General features: G+C 49.0%; 1 protein-coding gene and 2 long non-coding RNA genes across 3 annotated transcripts in view; 1 reads left to right on the top strand and 2 right to left on the bottom strand.

Moving 5' to 3' along the window:
- Positions 1 to 17,848, top strand: part of Srrm4 (serine/arginine repetitive matrix 4) — a 100,544-nt gene that overhangs the window by 70,723 nt on the left and 11,973 nt on the right. The window contains exons 6-8 of the mRNA XM_070026428.1: positions 616 to 666; positions 4,157 to 4,255; positions 6,792 to 6,948. Of these exons, the coding sequence (XP_069882529.1) occupies positions 616 to 666; positions 4,157 to 4,255; positions 6,792 to 6,948 (307 nt within the window). The remainder of the gene's footprint in view (positions 1 to 615; positions 667 to 4,156; positions 4,256 to 6,791; positions 6,949 to 17,848) is intronic.
- Positions 760 to 2,413, bottom strand: LOC138829867 (uncharacterized). Its single transcript, XR_011372754.1, has 3 exons — positions 2,331 to 2,413; positions 1,482 to 1,593; positions 760 to 1,015 (listed from the first exon to the last, which is right to left on the bottom strand). It is a non-coding gene; the product is annotated as an uncharacterized lncRNA (long non-coding RNA).
- On the bottom strand, positions 2,505 to 17,167 carry LOC138829866 (uncharacterized). The gene is made up of 3 exons (XR_011372753.1): positions 17,109 to 17,167; positions 6,700 to 6,930; positions 2,505 to 2,809 (listed from the first exon to the last, which is right to left on the bottom strand). It is a non-coding gene; the product is annotated as an uncharacterized lncRNA (long non-coding RNA).

Here is a 17,848-nt window from a genome sequence, read left to right as displayed (position 1 = left end):
CGGAGCTGAGCCTTGAGTTCACACCTTTCCATCGCACGGGTGAATCTGCTGCTTCTAGGGCCGAGCCTTCACCTGTAGCTGACTCTCCAGGTGTGACTCTGTTTGGGTAAAATTTCATTTTCCTCTTGCCAGGACCCAGGCGATCAGAGTCTGGAGCTCACCTGTGTGATCCTGGACAAAGGTCTTAGCCCACCGAGGCTCAGTTTCCCCATCTGTGAAATGGGCTGTCATCAAATCATGTCTCCACCCCCTTATGTCATGCATTGGGATTGCTGACAGGAGGGACTCAGCCCAGGACCTAGCCTAGAATCAAGTCTGAGAAGTACAGATTTTACGACTGAACTCAGATTACCACTGCTCTCACTCAGCTACCAAAGCTGAACTCGTGTCCCTCGGTTTCCCCGCATCCTCGGCCTGAGTGAGACTCAGTGTCCCGCACAGAGCCGTGCTGTCAGCGGTTCTCTGCTCAGGGGTAATGATTGATATTGATGGCTGTCCATCTTCTGGATGCAGGGGGCCTGCTCTCTGTCCAAGCACTTTAACTATTTGTCTGTGTCTTTAACTACATTTTAGGTATGCTTTCACCTTTGAATTAATGGGCTGTTTCTTCTTTAGCTCCTCTAGCCCCAAAAGCAAACGAAAGGAAGAGAAGAGACACAAGAAACAGTAAGTACATGCTGTCTTGAACACCGTCTCCAATCTAGGGAATTGCAAGTCTGGCTCTTTTTTTTTTTTTTTTTTAATGCCAGTCCTATGACTCTACTCAGAGCCTGGGCACTGTCTCTGAACTTTTGCTCAAGGCTAGTTCAATACCCCTTGAGCCACAACTCCATTTTCAGCTTTTTTTTTGCTGTTGTTGCTGGTTGTTTTCATTGGCGATAAAGAGTCTCATGGGCTTTCCTGCCCAGGCTGGCTTCGAACCATGATCCTCAGATCTCAGCCTCCTCAGTAGTTAGGATGCCAGGCGTGAGCACTGGTGCCCAGCAATCTGACCTCTTAGTAGCCAGAATGTGAGCTGTCAAATACACAGGGACGGGGAAGAGAGGAGGTTGAGAGGGAAGGAGGAAGGGAGGGAGGAAGCTGCATGTACAATGGACGCTGTGGGTTTCAAGTACGCAGGGTACACCCGGTTGTGTATATGACGTGGGTGTTTGCGCTCATGTGTTCATGTGTGCATGTAAGTGCACGTGTTTGTGTGTGTGCCTGGTATGTTCATTGTGTGTGCGCATATATATGTGTGCATCGTGTGTGCATTGTGCATGTCTGTACATCTTTGCACCATTTGGGCATGCACACAATGTGCACAAACGCATGCAACGTGGGCATATCGTGCGTGTCTGTGATCAGGAGTGTGTCTGTGCTCACACTTGGGTGCCTGGAGGTGTACCATGGACCAATGGAAATGGTTTCCATACCATACACGTGCCTTGTCTGCATATCTGTAGGTACTGCACATATGGAGGTTGTGTGGTAGGTTTTACCTGTGCTCAGGTGAGCATGTGTGTGAGTCCACACTCCTGACTTTGCAAGTATGGAGTTGGCAGTGGAGATCTGACTTCGGTGTCCAGGTCCTGGGTGTTTCATGGTTGATAGCTGGCACCAACAAACAAACAAACAACAAAAAACTTTAAATTAGCCAGCACTTCCTGCCGAGTTCAGTTCCCAACCGAATTAAAAGTAAATTTGGTTACAACCCACCTACTTGATACCCTGCAACTGTGAGCGCATGTGTTTTCCAATCAACTAATATTTTATCTCCTGCCAAGAAGCTTCTAAAGAGAGGTATCAAAGCTAATGGGAATGAAAGGTAGTCGGCTTCTGAGGAGAGAAAAAAGGAGACAGAGGCACAGGGAGGAGGGAAGCTGCCAAGCATGGCCGCCCCAAAGGGGCTTTGACCTTCACACAAGGTCAGGGTGAAGGAGAACATTCCCACCACCACCCTGAAGATCTAGGAAACACTCCAAAAGGAAGACGTGGTTAGAGCCTGTGGTTAGATCAGGGAAGGACTTCCCCATCACCAGGCTTGGCGATTGAAAATTACTCATCCTGTATGTTGAATACATTGCCACCCGGATCTGGGGCAGAGCACATGATCTCAGAGATGTCTTGCGTGTCTTGTCTGGTGGGGCCACAGCCAGCCAGCGAGTGACAAGAACACTGCAGGGGTGAACAGTGGCACTGAAGGGGTCCCCCTCCCCACGGGCAAGAGATGAGTGAACCCAGCAGGCTTGTGCAACAAGACCAGGGGCAGGAAAGAGAAGAGCAAGGAAAACAGGAGACACCCCCCACACCTCCCTCCTCCACCCAAGATAACAATGGCTGTTGCTTACCAGGTCCATGCCAGAGCTGCCTCTAAGCCAGTGAGCACAGGGCTCAATTGACATGCATGTGGGAGCCCTGGGGTGGGCAGCCCTGCACTGGGCACGGGATGGTGGGCAGGCCATCTTCCAGTTTGGAGAGCCTGCCATGCATCTGGCACAGACATGGGACAGCAGTGACAGAGAGGAGGTAGGGGCCTAGAAGGCACGCAGCCACCAGAAAGAAAACTTGGCGGGGAGATGGTCTCCTGTAGGATAGGTAGGCTTGACAGGCATTTTAAACTCTCTGGGCCTCGGTTTCCTCATCTGTCCAGTAGTGATGTGAAGAGAACTAGGTCCGTGGGTTATAAGGAATCCTTCTTCAAAGGAAATGAAAGCACACAGCTTGGTTTTTGAAGTCTGCGATGGGTCCAGGTTTCTCTCCCTACTTTATCCTCAGCATCAGAGAACTGAGAAACGCGTGAACCGGGAGAGATAGACATTGTTTGAGCCTGCTGGGACCAAACAGGAGACAGGAAACAGTGAAATCAGAAGCTATAGGTAGAGACTAACGCCTCAAAGAGTTTGAAGTTCAAGGTCAGCATTTAGACTTGATATAAGGGGCTGTTGAAGGGAAAGAAATAGGGCCTGAAATGTTGCATCTGAAGAATCTAAGTACTTTCTTCCTGAGATATCCCTGACTTTCCCTCCATACAGAATCATCTGTGTGTGTGTGTGTGTGTGTGTGTGTGTGTGTGTGCGCGCGCGCGCATGTAAGTGTACCTGCACTCACATGCATTGGTCTTGGAGCTTGAACTCAGCTTTTAGGCTAGTGCTATGCCACTTGAGTCACAGCTTTACTACTGGGGGTCTGGGGGGTTGGTGGTTAATCGAAGACAAGAGTCTCATGGACTTTCCTGTCTAGGCTGGCTTTGGACCATAATCTTCAGTTCTCAACCTTCTTCATAGCTAGGATGACAGGCATGAGCCAGCAGCTCCCAGACGGAATCATCTTTAACTCCCACTGACTTTCCAGACTTCGACATTTCCTTCCACCTCCTGATTCATCCTACTACCACGACTGCCCCCGGGCTGTTTGTATTCCTCAGAAGTAACTGAAGCCCCCCACAATACGAGGGGTGCTGCTGACTGCAGTGGGCCATTGTGGCTATCCATGGCCTATTTTGAAAAGCTTTTTGACGCCATGCTAAAGATCCGGGCTTTCATTTGCCAGGTCTGAGGTTACAAATGGGCAGCCTCTACTCTGCAAAAATGTGTCTTGTCTGTCCCAAAAGGTGTCTTTTATTTTAAATGAGCTTCTTTTAAAAAAAGATTTTACATTAAATATATATATATATATATGTGCATTTCCATTATTATTTTGAATAAAATATTAGGATATCAGGCTCACCAATACACCAGAGCCAGAACTGGGGGGAAAGGGACGAAGGGGAGGGCTCTGTTTCAGCCCAAGCTTTTGATTGGTGGCTTTGTGCTATGTGATTGGCCTGGGGTGATATGTGGGAGTGACTTCCTGTCCAGGGCATGCTCTGCACCTGGCCTGTTTGTGGTGTGTGGGGGGAGGAGGGAGGGTTGGGGGGTAGCCAGCATTGAGTCACTGCTGTCCCCTTGGGAGGAGGAGCTCCTCTCCTCCTCTGTGCACCCCAGTTGGAGACCCCAACAGGAGGCTTGCGAAACTAGAGATATGTGTACCTTTAGGCAAGCAAGATCACAGGATGACCATCTCAATTTCATATTCTCTCTCTCTCTCTCTCTCTCTCTCTCTCTCCCTCTCTCTCTCTCTCTCTCTCTCTGTCTGTCTCTCTCTGACTCGCTCCTCATCCTCCCTTCCTCCTAAGATCTCGAAGCCGGCCCCGAAAGTCTCACCGCCACCGCCACCATCGCTGCCACTCGAGGTCCCAGAGCTCAGAGTCTCGTTCATTCAGCTGTGAGAGCAGGTAGGCCCTTACCCCTATCAATGCCTTCACCTCCAGCCCAGTGCCCGGGCCCAGCTAACAGGATGATGACACCACTACACAGCCCTCGGCCCCCCGGCCCAGTGTTGCCACTCCTGCCTATTCTTCTCCCGCCTAGGAAGAGCTGCAGGCAGGAGGCTGTGTGTGGCCTGGCACCAGCCGACACTCAGACACTTTTCATATCAACTTGTGTGACTCCCCCTCCCACAGCACCTGGAGGGAGATAGTATTGTCAAACCCCATTGCAGGGGAGGGGGAAACTGAGGCACAGAGGGCTGAAGGCACTCGACTGTCCCTTAGCAACTGAGTGACAGAGCTAATGTGGGCAGTGCAGAGAGTTTGGCTGTGCATGTGGCATTCTTGCTGAGAGATGCTGTGCGCACCGAGAAGCTGAGCTGTCAACGAAAGGCCACACAGCACAAATGACCAAGTTCTGAGGACGTTGAAAGCTAGTCTTCTCCTGGCTCCAACCTCTCTGTGCTGACACATGGCTGCCCCAGAAGAGGAAGGCCTTCTGATGTGTCTCAGAAGAGGAGGAAGGGGGAGGGAAGCCCCTATCTCACATCACAAGAGCCTCGGTCTCCCCGCTGAACACCAGCCATGAACAGCACATCGCGTGCGGCCAAGCTGTGCCTGCTTGACCAAGACAGAAACAAGACCCCTCTGTGTGCAGGTCTGAGCTGAGACCAAATGAGAGCTCCATCCAAACCCCAAATCCTCCCATCCCAGCTAGCGTGAATGGCATTCAGGGGCCCGAGCCTCGGGCTAGTTCTCTTTCCAGCTAAAGATTGGTTCCACTGCCCAGTGATAGATTCTCCTCTTTCTAAGAGCATTCAACTCGGGACAAAGCCCCAGTCCCTCTTTGACTCTTCTGAGCTGCCTGCCCCAAGCTCCAATCCTACACTAGCTTCCTGCTAAGCCCCCCCTCCACCCACAGGTGAATGGACCCCCCCCCCGCCTTTGCGGGGACCAGAGGACCGGGCAGGGCCCAGCAATGTACCTGTCAACATCACAGACTCTCTTCTCCTCCTGTCTTGTGTTCTGCTGGGGTTTCTACCTGAGTTCTTGACTGGGGAGGGACTAGAAGGAAAGGGAGAGCTGGCACACGGGCCATACATTTAGTAGACTGATCTAGAAGCCCTGGAATAAAGAGAAAACCATTCTGATGTTTCCAAACATCAGGCCAAACCCTGAACACCTCTGAGCCTCAGCGCGTTCACCTGTGAGGTGGGAAGTGGCATCTGCCCTGCCTGTGTCCTCAAGTTGTGGCCAGGATTGCCAAACACCTTCAGAGGGCCTCTCGGGCCCATGCAAAGCCATTCCGTGTTAGTTCGATTTACTACTGTGACTTAGGGGATGTGCAGGGCTCAAATGTGGCTATTCTGAGAGGTCGGACATGTTTTTATTTTCACTACAGACTGGACAGTCAGGTTCTGGACCTCACAAGCTTGCGTTGCTTTCATTTGGGGGGGGGTCATCTACTTCTTTTCCCAACGTTTTGGGTGACACTCAAGGGCATAGCTTCATTTTTCAGACAGTAAAGTCACATATATGTTATATGTACAGACAAACACATAGAAACTTAAATGGATATAGCCAGATACACAAAGTGATAGGATAATCACACAGGCTCATGAGAGACCTTACACCAAATCCAGGAAGAGACCACTTTTCTCATCTCAGCTGTCCCTAAGTACTTGTTAATGAATGAATGAATGAATGAATGAATGAATAACTGATGGATGGATGGATATAGGGGTAAATGGGTGGCAGGAGGATGGGTAGCTGGATGACTGAGTGAGTAAATGGATGTGTAAGTAGATGATAAGATAGTGAATGAATGAAAGAATGGATTAGTGAGGGTGGGATAGATAGGCAAGTGTGTACTGGGATGAAAATGATTGGAGATACGAGTAGATGAGTGACTGGGGTGATGGATGGATTGTTGACTAGGTAGGTGGATGGATGGATGGAAGGATGGATGGGAAGTTGGATGCATGGGTGATGGGTGATTGGGTAGAAGGATGGATGAGTGGATAAGTGCATGGGTGGATGAGTCAATGGATCAATGGATGGATTGATGGATCAATGGACTGATGGATGGATGGACTAGAAGATGGGAAGGTAGATGTGTGCCAGATGGGTGATTGGATAGAAGGGTGGATGGATGGGTGGATGGATGGATGGATTGATGGATCGGTGGATCAATGGATGGGAAAGTGACTGGGTAGAAGGATGGATGGGTGGATGAGTGAGTGGGTGGATAGAAGAGAAAATGATTGGATGGATGAGGAGGTAAATAGATATATGGATGGGTGCACATGCATACAATTCAGCTTACACACACACACACACACACACACACACATACACACACATACACAGAGGACAAAAACATGAGCATGGACACGTGCTCCAACACACACCTCATCTTCAGATGGCATGTTTTTTCCTCTCACCCAACTCTCCGCCATGCTCATCTTCGAAGGACCCTCAGGTCTCTCTCCTTTGCTCCCAGGTACCGAGGACGGTCCCCCGAGGAAGGGCGGAAGTCCCGACGAAGGCACTCTCGCCGCTGCTCCAAGACCCTCTGTAAGGCCAGCCCGGAGGCCCAGGCCAGCCGCCGGCCCAGCCAGCCCCTCCAGATGCTCAGCTTCCTGTCAACCAGGGGTGTAGTAAGTATTACCACAGCCCCTCTGCCCGCCTTGCCGTGACGCGTGGGGGAGGCCGAGGGAAACACAAGCTCAGGGCAGCGTATGCTATATGCCTCGTTCAGCTTGGGGCAAAAGCCTCCTGCTGGCTTCAGATGTCATTTCTGGTTAAGCAGACGGTCCTTCACCAGCCTCTGGCAGTACTTGGCTCGGACACTTGGGGGGGGGGGTGGTCAGAGGGAGGAAAAATGAAAAAAGTACCCAGGCTCTTTTCTCAGGAGGATGTTGGAAAGTAAATACTGGTTTCCACAGGGACATCAGCAAGAATATGTGTGTGAGATCTCACAGGAGGATTCTTTGGGAAGGGAGGGAGAGAGAGGAAGGTCTTTGACATGAGGGAGGCACTCTGGTCATTATACAAAGTGACCTATCATAGCAGCTGGCCAGCCATATTGGCCAACATCTGGAATGTGATTTGGCCCACAGACACCACCTTGAGTTTCCATGATGAGCATTTCCCTCCGAAGCGCTTGTAGACCTGGTGTCTTCTCCCATGCCCACACATGCTGTCAGGGAATGGAGGCACACTTCCGTCACACATCTCTCCCAGTGATGGGACAGAAATGCCAGAGCTCAGGGAGGTGAAGGGTCTGGGGGGCGGGGAGGAGTGACAAAGAGAGAGTTCTGAGTGAATACAATGTAGCAACCTGGCGTGAAATGGCATCCTGGGTCAACCGCAAGGGGTCCCGGAGGGGTGGAATGTGACGTCAGAGAGCGCACAGGTGAATGAGAGATGTAGAGATGGTTTGGGGGGGGGTTGGAATCCTAGTTTGGGGGTACTTCCTGACTTGTGTGTCTCTGGGCAAGTTGCGTAGCCTCAGTTTTCTCTTTGATGAACTTGAAATTTGCACACGGGATTGTTGGGGGCATAGGTGAAGAAGGCCTTTGGTAGAGTCTAAAGGAACAGAGAGGAAGCTGGGATTTGTTGACAAAGCTGCACAGGGAACGTGTCTTCCCTTCCCCTCCCTCCCTTTCTCCCTTTCCTTTCCCCACTCCTACCAAGGTATGAGATGGGAGCAAGGAAAAGCTCAGGATTCCTTCTGGGGAGGCCAAGAAAGGGGGGTGCGCTGATGAATAACAGTGAGGTTCCGGTCACACACTAGCTACCCGCATTGCATTCTGGGAAACTCTTCCCCACTGAACATCAGGTCTTGACAACATCCTCTGCCATTCTAGGGCTACCCCACAGCTCTTCTTCTCCTCCCACCCCCACCCCCACACCAACCCTAATCCCTTCTTTGTAAAGATGCCCATGAATAAGGAACACTTGCAGGTTGCAAGTCTCTCTTCCCCAGGTCTAAAACAAGGGGGTCCCCTGTGTGGCCTGTTTGAATCTTGACTTGTCCAGGTTGATGATTTTTAGCTCAGCTTTCTCCACCGGGACATAGAGAGGTGATTCTTTCATTGGTCTGTCAGAAGGCTGGAGAATGAGATGCTTTTGTAACTCCCTTGGTCTCCATGCCCATTAGAGAAGTGGAAATCAAAGGTTCTTCCATCCCTACAAAGTGGCCTGAAGAGCTCACTCACTGCCCTGATTATCAAAGAAAGAAAAGTGAGACCTACAGACGAGATACGACTTACATATGGCGACGTAGAGTTGTTAGAAACAAGAGATCTGATTTTGTGGTCAGATTCGTTCAGATACCATCTCCTCATCTGTAAGATGAATAGAGAGCGAGCAACCATCTCTTCTTAATGCTGTTGAGCCCAGTGTTTAGCCCAGAAACATAAATCCATGGATCTTCATGGTGTGGTGATCATTAGCATTCAAGACCCCAGTTCTCCACATAACTAGCTAAGCCAGGTGCAACCGCTCTTGTTACAGGGATGCTATCACAGAGTGAGAAAACGTTCTAGAATGTGCTAGGTGTGGGATAAGTGTTAGTTTGGTAAATGTCATGTTTGCCACTGGCGGAACGAAGGCAGACAACAGAACACGTCTTAGTAATAGCAGAGGCAGCAGGAATAATTACGCTGTCATTGCAGACACACAAGTCAGTGGTTAAACTGGGCCTCAATCCAGGGCCCTGCTGCCCGGATCAGGGTTCTTAAAAAAATTTTTCTTCCATCCCAAATACCAGCTGCAATCCCAGGGGCTTTTGAGTCTGCTCCACGGCTTGGTCTCTTCTCATCTTTTCTCTTACTTGGAAGATGCTTCCAAGTTAGCGCAAAGGTTTTCGGAGTCCTGATGTGGGATGATTTTTTTTCTCTCTGTGTTCGAGGGAAACAGCGTGGAATCATCTGTTGATCATGATCATTCACTCAGGTGTGTCAGCATCTCCTGAACATTTATGAAGGGTCAGGCTGGGGATTCAATGGATAGGAAAGGAATGTTCCACACCTGTTGTAGAATATTTTGACCCTCACCCCTGTCAGTGGGTGACAGTGGGAAGCAGGTACAACACAGGGTGGGTCCACATAGAAAGACTCAGATGGTATTAACTTGCTGTCTGAGAGTGCTTTGCCAATAAGGGAATATTTGAGCTGGGATTTGAAGGATGGGCAGGAGCTCATCAGGTTGAGATGGCTGGTGACTAGAAGGAGGGGAAAAGACAACTGTACGCTGGGCACCGTCAAATCCTTGATGCAGGCTTTTCCTCACTCGCTATGCATGCCAGTTCTTTGAGGTAAGTGTAGTTGTAACTCCCAATTTATAGGGGGGAAGATTAAGGTTCTCCAAGGTGACACAGGAAAAGGTCACCCAACTGGGAGGAGACAGAGCTGGTAGGAACCAGAGTTTGAGCCATGGAAACATATACTGTGAGCCAGCATGGAGGGTGGGCCGGGAAGCTGGTAGTCTTGAGGTCTGCTCAGGTCCTTTCCCAATGGAGAAGCCATGGAGGGGGTGTCAGTCAAGACCAAAGCTGGACCCAGAAGGGCTTGGCTCATTTTATCTTGCTAGCTTGGACCACATGCCCTTGTCAACAAGAAACTGTAGGAAACAAGACCTCAGAGAGAGGGGCAGAGAAAGAGAGAGAGGAGAGACACAGAGACATTGACAGCGAAACACAGACACAGAAAGACAGAGAGACAGAGGGGATCCATAAAAGGAGTGCTGTGGGATTTTGTGAACTGAAAGGAGTCAAAGGAAGTTGATGGTTCATGGACTTGGGCGCAGGCCATGTCTGCCTGTGAGCCTCTTGGTGACACAGGTAACTAATGCTTACTGAGCTCCCACTATGTGCCCGAAGCTAGGCTGGCTGCTTTACCTGTGTCAGCATCTCATTTTGCTTGTATGATAGCCCTTCCAGATAAACTTGCACAAATACCTCCATTACTACAGCCTAGACATGTCAAGCAAAAGATGATGAGTCCGTGGAAGAACTAGGATTTGAACCCCCAAAGTCTGACTTGTGAATCCTCGACCTTCCTTGGGGCCATCCACCATCCCACTGGTGGGCCTCTGTCTCCGCCTCTGTGTTCTGGGATAATAACCGTAGCCACTGACAGGGTAGAGGGGGGCCAGGCACTCATCCTCTTATGAATGTGCACTAAGCACCTACTATCTGCCAGACCCTGACTGGCAGCCTTGAGCAAAGCAGACCTGGCCCCGGCCTGAAGGAAAAGCTGGTCCCTGCACTTAGAAATGTAATGTTCCCAAGGGGACAGTGTCTGATGTCATTGGAATCATGCATGCTTGTTGAAAACCTTGCTGCAGATCAACCCAGCAGTGATCTCTGGCCCTGGAAAGAAAACTCAAAGAAATGACATATCATTGTCAATGTCTGCTTTTGCTAAGTCAAGACAGATGAAAGAAACCCCCCCCACACACACACCTCTCTTTTCTTTTTCTTTTTCTTTTTCTTTTGTGTAAGTATCACCAGGAGGGCATGACTTTAGAATGAAGGGTGAGACTCTGAGTGGAATGCATTTAGCTGGATGAAAAATTCATTGCATCGAACTTATTTTCTCCTATTTGGGCAGGGAGAAAATATGTTTAATTGGATCTATAAGGAGATTTGGAAACACTGATGGGCTGGGGCTCTCCCAGTAGACATGGGAGAAGGGAGCGAGAATTCTTTTTTCAGGCTCCTGCTAAAGGTCAAACCACCTCCCCTACCCAAGGTCATGGCCCGTTGGGTTGTCTTAATGGGCTTTTCACTTTCTCACAATTCCTAGCACCTGTCTTTTCTTCTTCCCCTCCCCTCCCACTCTCCCTCCCTCCTCCTACCATCTTCCCCCTTCCTCCCAGAACTCCCAACAGGTCAACGAATCCATTCTCTCGCTGTCTTCCTAATTAGTGCACAAAGGAAGATGAATGACAGCAAGGAAAATAAACTTAATGTCTTTGTGAAATAAAAAAGGGCTTTTTAAAAGAAAGAAATAACCAGAACCCTCTAGCTATATGCTTTACCCTGCCTCTCTGTGCTCACCAGAGAATTTCTAGTTCCCCATATGGCAAAGAGAGGAAGGGGAAAAAATTATAGCTGACTCTCTCCATGGGGCCATTTGAGGCTCCATAAATGGACGTGTTCAGTTTAATTGGAATTCTTTTCTTGATTGTATTTTTGTAACCTATTAGTCCAAGCTGCCTCTTGATCTCAGAATTCAGCCGAAATTAAATTCTGAAGTGTAAGTGAGAGGTTGCCTTTTTTTTTTCCTCTCCCCGGTTCTTGATTAAATAATGATTTGAAACAAAAACAATAAATAACAGTGTGTGATCCCCTGGAGGGCTGAGAGAGATTTCCAGTGAAACTCCAGGGAGTTGGGGTTCGTGGTGTGGGGATTTAATTACTTATTAGAAAAACTCAAGTGGTAACCTCAAGCGTGGTAAGGAACAAGGAGATGAGGTAAATTTATGAGAGGAAGGAAGGAAGGAAGGAAGGAAGGAAGGAAGGAAGGAAGGATGGAGGGAGGGAGGAAGGCAAGGAGGAGAGGAAAGAGGAAAGGAAGGAGGGAAGGAAGAAGGAAGGAAGGAATAGAATTTGGGGGGTTTCATCTAGTGGGGCCAAGGGAATCAATGAGGAAATATTCGTTAGCATTCCCTCAATGACCATGAATTCAGGAAGTTTATCCTAACAAAAGATCCCTCTGAGCCGGCCAGCATAGTTCGTGGTTGTAGAGTCTCTGTGTGGCTTGGGGGCCTTGACCTAGTCTCCTGGTTTCAGTCATTGACAATTAGCCAGCGGAAATTTCAAGAACTTCGTCAGGGAAGCTGGTGGTATTGAAGCTAGGGGTCCAGATCTTATTTCTCAACAGTAACCCCCAAATGGAATCTGTTAGGTGAATCCCCCTGCTCTGATCACGTTGGCAGTTAACGCAGATTGGTTTCTGAATAGCCACCATCTACCCCCTACTCATCCTACTTTATTCAGAACTGCCCGTGGGTTCTAGATGTGATTCTGAGGCCGTACAGCCACCTGCATGTAGTAGACAATCTGCAAACGCGGGAGGCAGCTGTAACCCATGAGTGTTGGAGAGATGGAATATTAATCTCCAAGTCCCGCCATTTTTGTGCCCTATCTAGAAGGTGACAAAACATCTTTTATTGGCTCTCTTTTCATTCTTCTTCCCCTACAAGGGTTTTTCTTCCCTTCTCAAATAAAGCTATTAGCACTCAAATTCCTTTCTCAGTTGCTGGGATCCAGACCAGACAGGAGTTTTTTGGTGGTGGTGATGATTTTGTTTTTGTTTTTGTTTGGGGGGGGGGGGTGTCAGTCAACAGGCTTGAACTCAGGACTGGGTCAACTCAAGACTAGTGTTCTACCACTTTGAGCCATAGCTCCACATCCTGTTTTCTGGTGGTTCTCTGGAGGTAAGAGTCTTCGGGACTTTTTTCCCCCGCCCTGGGGATGGTTTTGAACCATCATCCTCAGTTCTCAGCCTCCTGAGTAGCTAGGATTACAGGCGTGAGCCACCAGCACCTGGCAACAGGAGTTCTTTTGCTTGGTTGATTCATCAGATCTTGCCGAGGATAGATTTTCATGCTATGCCCCCAACAGCTGGATGGAAAAGAGATGATACTGACCAAAAGAAAAAAGTCCTGAGGCTATAGAATCCTGGGTCTTCCGTGGGGGGGGGGTAGGGTCTGGTGGGGGCTCCTGGGGATTGTGTGCTGGGGGTCCTGGGGATCCAAGAACAGTATTTCTGGGTGCTGATGGGCCTGCGTTGGCTGTTGCTGGTGAAGGTCTTAGAGGCCATTTTCCAGCCAGTTGTTCCTGATCAGAGAGTCACTGCATGTACAGAGATCCTCCAATAGGACGAAGAGCTCATCAGAGATGTATTTTGCCAGGCCTGTTGTCTATGTGGTGTGGGCGAGAGGCTCAGGGAGGAGATGTCCCGTCTTGGTAGCAGCACTCAGTGCAGGAGCTAGAGCACGAGCACCTCCATTGTCCACCCCTGACCACAGTCACTGCTCGAAGTCTCCTTTGCATCATCCTGGCCCCATTCCAGGCACGTGCTGACTCTGCCGCCGGTCCCCGCCATGGGCCTTCCTTCCTCTTCGTGTGGAAGGGAGGGAGAGCCCTGGAGAAGGTGGGCTCTGGAGTAAGGAGGTAGTTGAACGATCCAGCCATTTCTAATGAGGAGTTTACTATAACGCCTTCCCACTCCCCACCCGGAAGTGTCAACCCAGCCCATCAGACTGGGTCCTACTGAGAGAAGGGATGCGTGACTCTGGGGAACACTTCCTCCCTGCCGAGGCCTCCCCTAAGGAGATCAGGGGTGTGCCTGATTAGTGCCCCCTAAGGCCGTACCCTGGACAAAGCAAGTGGGAGGTGAGGCACCCCCTCCACACCCACCTGCTTCCACCTACCACACTCTGAACACTGACCTGTGGCTGCGCCAGCCCAGGTCTTTTCTAACTTGTCCGGCCAAAGGCACTGCCTCTGTCTAACCCCTTATCCCAAAGGAGCACCATTTTATCATCAGCATGAGCCACTGTGCACAGGCCAGTGGTCCTGTGCCTGCGAGGGGCAGAGCTAGGGAAAGAAAGCAAAGCATGTGGAAGGCCCTGTGGGTCCCCAACTTTCCACCGAAGCCTGCATGTCGGCCATTGAGAAGGAACCTGCAGACAGAAGGTCTGTGCACTTCCTCTTGGTAAGCTGGGTCTAGTGAGTTCTCGCTGCATCCCCCATGAAGAGGAGCCGAGGCACAGGGAGGGGCCAGAGGCAGTGATGCCAAGAGAATTCAGGTGCAAAGAAAGTGCAAAGAAAAAGGACTTTTGATCTCTGCTATGAGTTGGACCTAAACCTTAATCCTCTGGGGTCATTATGACCCCCACACCCAGACCTGAGCTGACCTCAAGACCCATTATCATTCACCAGGCACTAGTGGGTCCTGGGATATACCACTGTACTATGCATGGACGCTGCCCACCACAAACCCCTCACCCAGATGGAGATGTGGGAAAGAAAAGATGTAAATGCAACACTGAGCACCAGGACACTTTTTTAATGAATGAATGGTTGAAATATTGAATGAATGAGCGAGCAAGTGAATGAAATATGTGGGTGTGTAGAGTGGGGGAGAGGGGCAGAGAATTGCATAGAAAGGAAAGTAGGATGTGCATATGGCCTGGGGTTGGAAAGCCAAGGAGTCCACGTGGGTTCTGAGAGCCGATGTGGGTGTGTGCAGAAAAGATGAGTTCTGAGAGCCTTGTGCGAGGCAGGTTTAGGAAGTAGGCAGGGCAGGGTTGCAGTGGATTTTGTAGGCCATGTCAAAAAGCTTAGCTTCAGCTAAAGAACAGGGACTTTTAACCAAGCAGGAGCGCTTAATATTTCCCGGTTAGTATCTTATTTATCTGTGTTTTCTGGCGACAACACACCTCCATGTTGAATTCTCAGTTCCAAACACTCAAGTTAAATGTGGTGAAGTCACAGCCAGGTCTCTCTGTGAAAATACTCCTGTGTCCCCCAAGTTCAGTGCGTGGGATAAAGAACATGAATAGGGCAAAGTCCTTTCTGAATCCCTGCACTGAATACCTCACACTCAAAAAATCTTTTCCTACTCACGCAGTGGCTCATGCCTGTAATCGTAGCTACTCAGGAGGCTGAGATCTGAGGATTGCTGTTCAAAGCCAGCTGGAGCAGGAAAGTCCAGGAGACTTTTATCTCCAACAAAATTCCAGAAAACTGAGAGTGAAGCTGTGGTTCAGAGAGGTAGAACCCTAGCCTTGAATGAAAGAGCTCAGTCAGGGACAGCACCCAGGTCCTGAGTTCAAGGCCCATGACCAATCCAAAAAAAAAAAAAGTCCTTGCCTATGGGGACTCCAGATACAACAGGGAAATGCTTTGAAGTTGTAGTCATGATGGTAATGAGAACCTGGGAGATGCCCCCAGATAGCAAGTCAGGAGACACCGAAAACCATTGCGTTTGATGACCTTGCCTCCTAACTATCTGCCAACCTCATTCCCCACAAGGTGGGCTTGCCTGGTTTACTCACAATATCCTGGCCACCAAATATGAATGAGTCAAGTATCTCTTGAGTCTACCCTCAATAACTATGCCCCCTAGCCTAGAGCTCAGGTCCTAGGGTCAAGCTTGCTGGCCCAAATGATCTCTTTCTGACAGAGATGGTGGGGAAGGAAACACACATTACCTCTGAACTCCCCAGGCAGGAAAGACATGCCATCCAAAATGCACACCAGAAGACAAATAAGAAATGCCAAAATGGGAAATGAATCTGTATGGTAATTTAAAAAGAAAAAAAGAAGTCTTACTCTAGAAAACTCCACAAGGGCAACTTTTAAGCGGAGTTCCTACCTCCAAAGTTAAAGCTAACCAGATGGCCAACAAGGCAATGTTCTACCTACCCATGGCAGGTAGAATTGGGTAATGTTGTATGCAAAGCCTCTTGGGAGAATCCATAAAGGAAGTCCCGCCCCTTGGTCTCAGGAGCTGACACCCTAAGTAGTTAGTTTTTAATTCCTTTTAGTCTCACAGTTTCAGCATCCCCATGATGGAAATGGTTGCTTAAAACAGCCCCTGAGTCCCTTTCTTCTAGGCTCAAAGAGTATGAGATAAAGTAGGAATGGGAAGCAGGCTCTTGATGGAGAATAGACTGGGATAGACTATCGAAGATGGCCTATAGGATCCTAATTGTCTACATGCTTGCGCATCAAGTCAGCCAACCCAAATAAGATATGGCCTTCCTAGCTTGGCAAACCTACCATCAAAGCGATCTGAACATCAGACCTCGACCGAGCGTCTTGGGTGCTCAATGTAAAAACCAGGAGGGGAGGATGTGCCCTGGCGTTTGAGGTCCTTGCATTTGCTTCTCACCTGTGGTGCCATAATGATGGGACACACACACACACACACACACACACACACACACACACACACACGACCACTTCAGCCCAATCATCTAAGTTCTATCTCCCACCCACTTGACTTATGGTCTACCCACAGAAAACATGAGATGGGTGGGTGTCCAGGGTCTAGGTGAACAGAGACTTCTGGGATGGCAGAGATGCAGAGTGGTCTGGGGTACAGGGCTTCCACAGGGTTTGCCCCTCTTGGCCCTACAGATTTTCTCTCCCCATGAAGATGGCCAGCTAGCCCTAGAAAAGGCCCACAGTGCAGGGGGAGGGGGGGAAAGGGGAGAGGAGGGGGCGGGGAAATCTCTCTTGCTTATACTATTGAGCATGGTATTGTTGGGAGCCAGACCTGTGTCCTCTCAGCCAGGATCCTGGTTTGATGTGTGAGGAAATCCACCCCTTGTAATCTCCCGTGGTGACTGGCTTCACAAGGGCTCTTCTCTATCGCCACCTTTACGCCACCTGTTCTAGACCAGCCTCAGGCAGCACCCCGGAAGTCGATCCCCATGACTTCCCGTCCCCCCTCCCCAGCCACATTTTCCAAGACCCCACCAACACCCCTGTCCAGTTGTCAGCACACACACCCCTCCTGTTTTCACGGACAGCAAGGTGGGGTGGGGGGAATGTCTTGAACCAACCCAGGCCTAAAGAGACAGACTAGGTTAACTCGGTTAGACTCCCTTGAATGAGAAAAACAGACAGAATGGATGCCCCGCCCCCCCCCCCCCCAGGTCCAGAGAGCGCCACTAGTCCAAGTTGAGGGCTGAGTGTGAGGTTGTGCAGGAAGGTGTGTGTTTTTACTTGTCATTGAGACTCTGATAATGGACTCACGTTACCCGCTCTTCCCTTTCTCTTACACCTTACCTACTAAAGGAGGAGTTCTTGCTTGGTAAGTGGATATAATCCGCAAAGACACGAGAGAATTTATTAGCAGCCACTCAAGATCTGCAAAGGGGAAAAAGACACACACAAATACCTGTAGAGACCTTTTTTTTTGTTGTTTGTTTGTTTGTTTGCTTTCAGTCAAACTATTTGACTTACATTTATTTTGGCCCCCTCCCCAGTTCCTTTCTTTTCCCCTTTAGTTGAAAACTGCTCAAATGTCAGTTTGTGACCTTGACTTTATATATTAAAAAAAAAAAGACAGCAGAAAGCAAAAAACAAAGCTCTCTTCTTTATTACATTGCTTTTCCCCATGTGACATTTGTTCAGGATTCTATTCAGGCAACTTTGGCTTAAAAAAAAAATAAGTACACCAAAAAAGAAATGTTACATTCATTGAGGATTTGGCTGAAGTTCAAGATTTTAGTTTTATCTCCTATTTTTTTGTCTTTGTTTTTTTTTTCCTTAATTTCCAAGGTATATTTGTTGAGGCCCATACACTGTATTTCTTTTCCCTCTACCCCTTCCTTTATTTTTAAAGTTATTGTTTTAGGTTAAGGGTGTTTACATACACACCCTCCCGTTTTATTAAGTTGTCTCTTTTGTTTGAGTTAATTCATTAGGAATTAAATTTTGTATAATTTCTCTTTACTTTGGTTTCATCTGGACCGCATGCTTTTTTTTCTCTCTCTCTCTCTCTCTGCATGATAGACTTTTATTTT

The sequence above is a fragment of the Dipodomys merriami genome, unplaced genomic scaffold (assembly GCF_024711535.1).
Source record: "Dipodomys merriami isolate MVZ:Mamm:240054 unplaced genomic scaffold, mDipMer1.0.p SCAF_177, whole genome shotgun sequence".
Taxonomy (NCBI): Eukaryota; Metazoa; Chordata; class Mammalia; order Rodentia; family Heteromyidae; genus Dipodomys; species Dipodomys merriami.
Note: the sequence above shows the minus strand (reverse complement) of the source record. Positions and strands in the feature narration are given on the sequence as shown.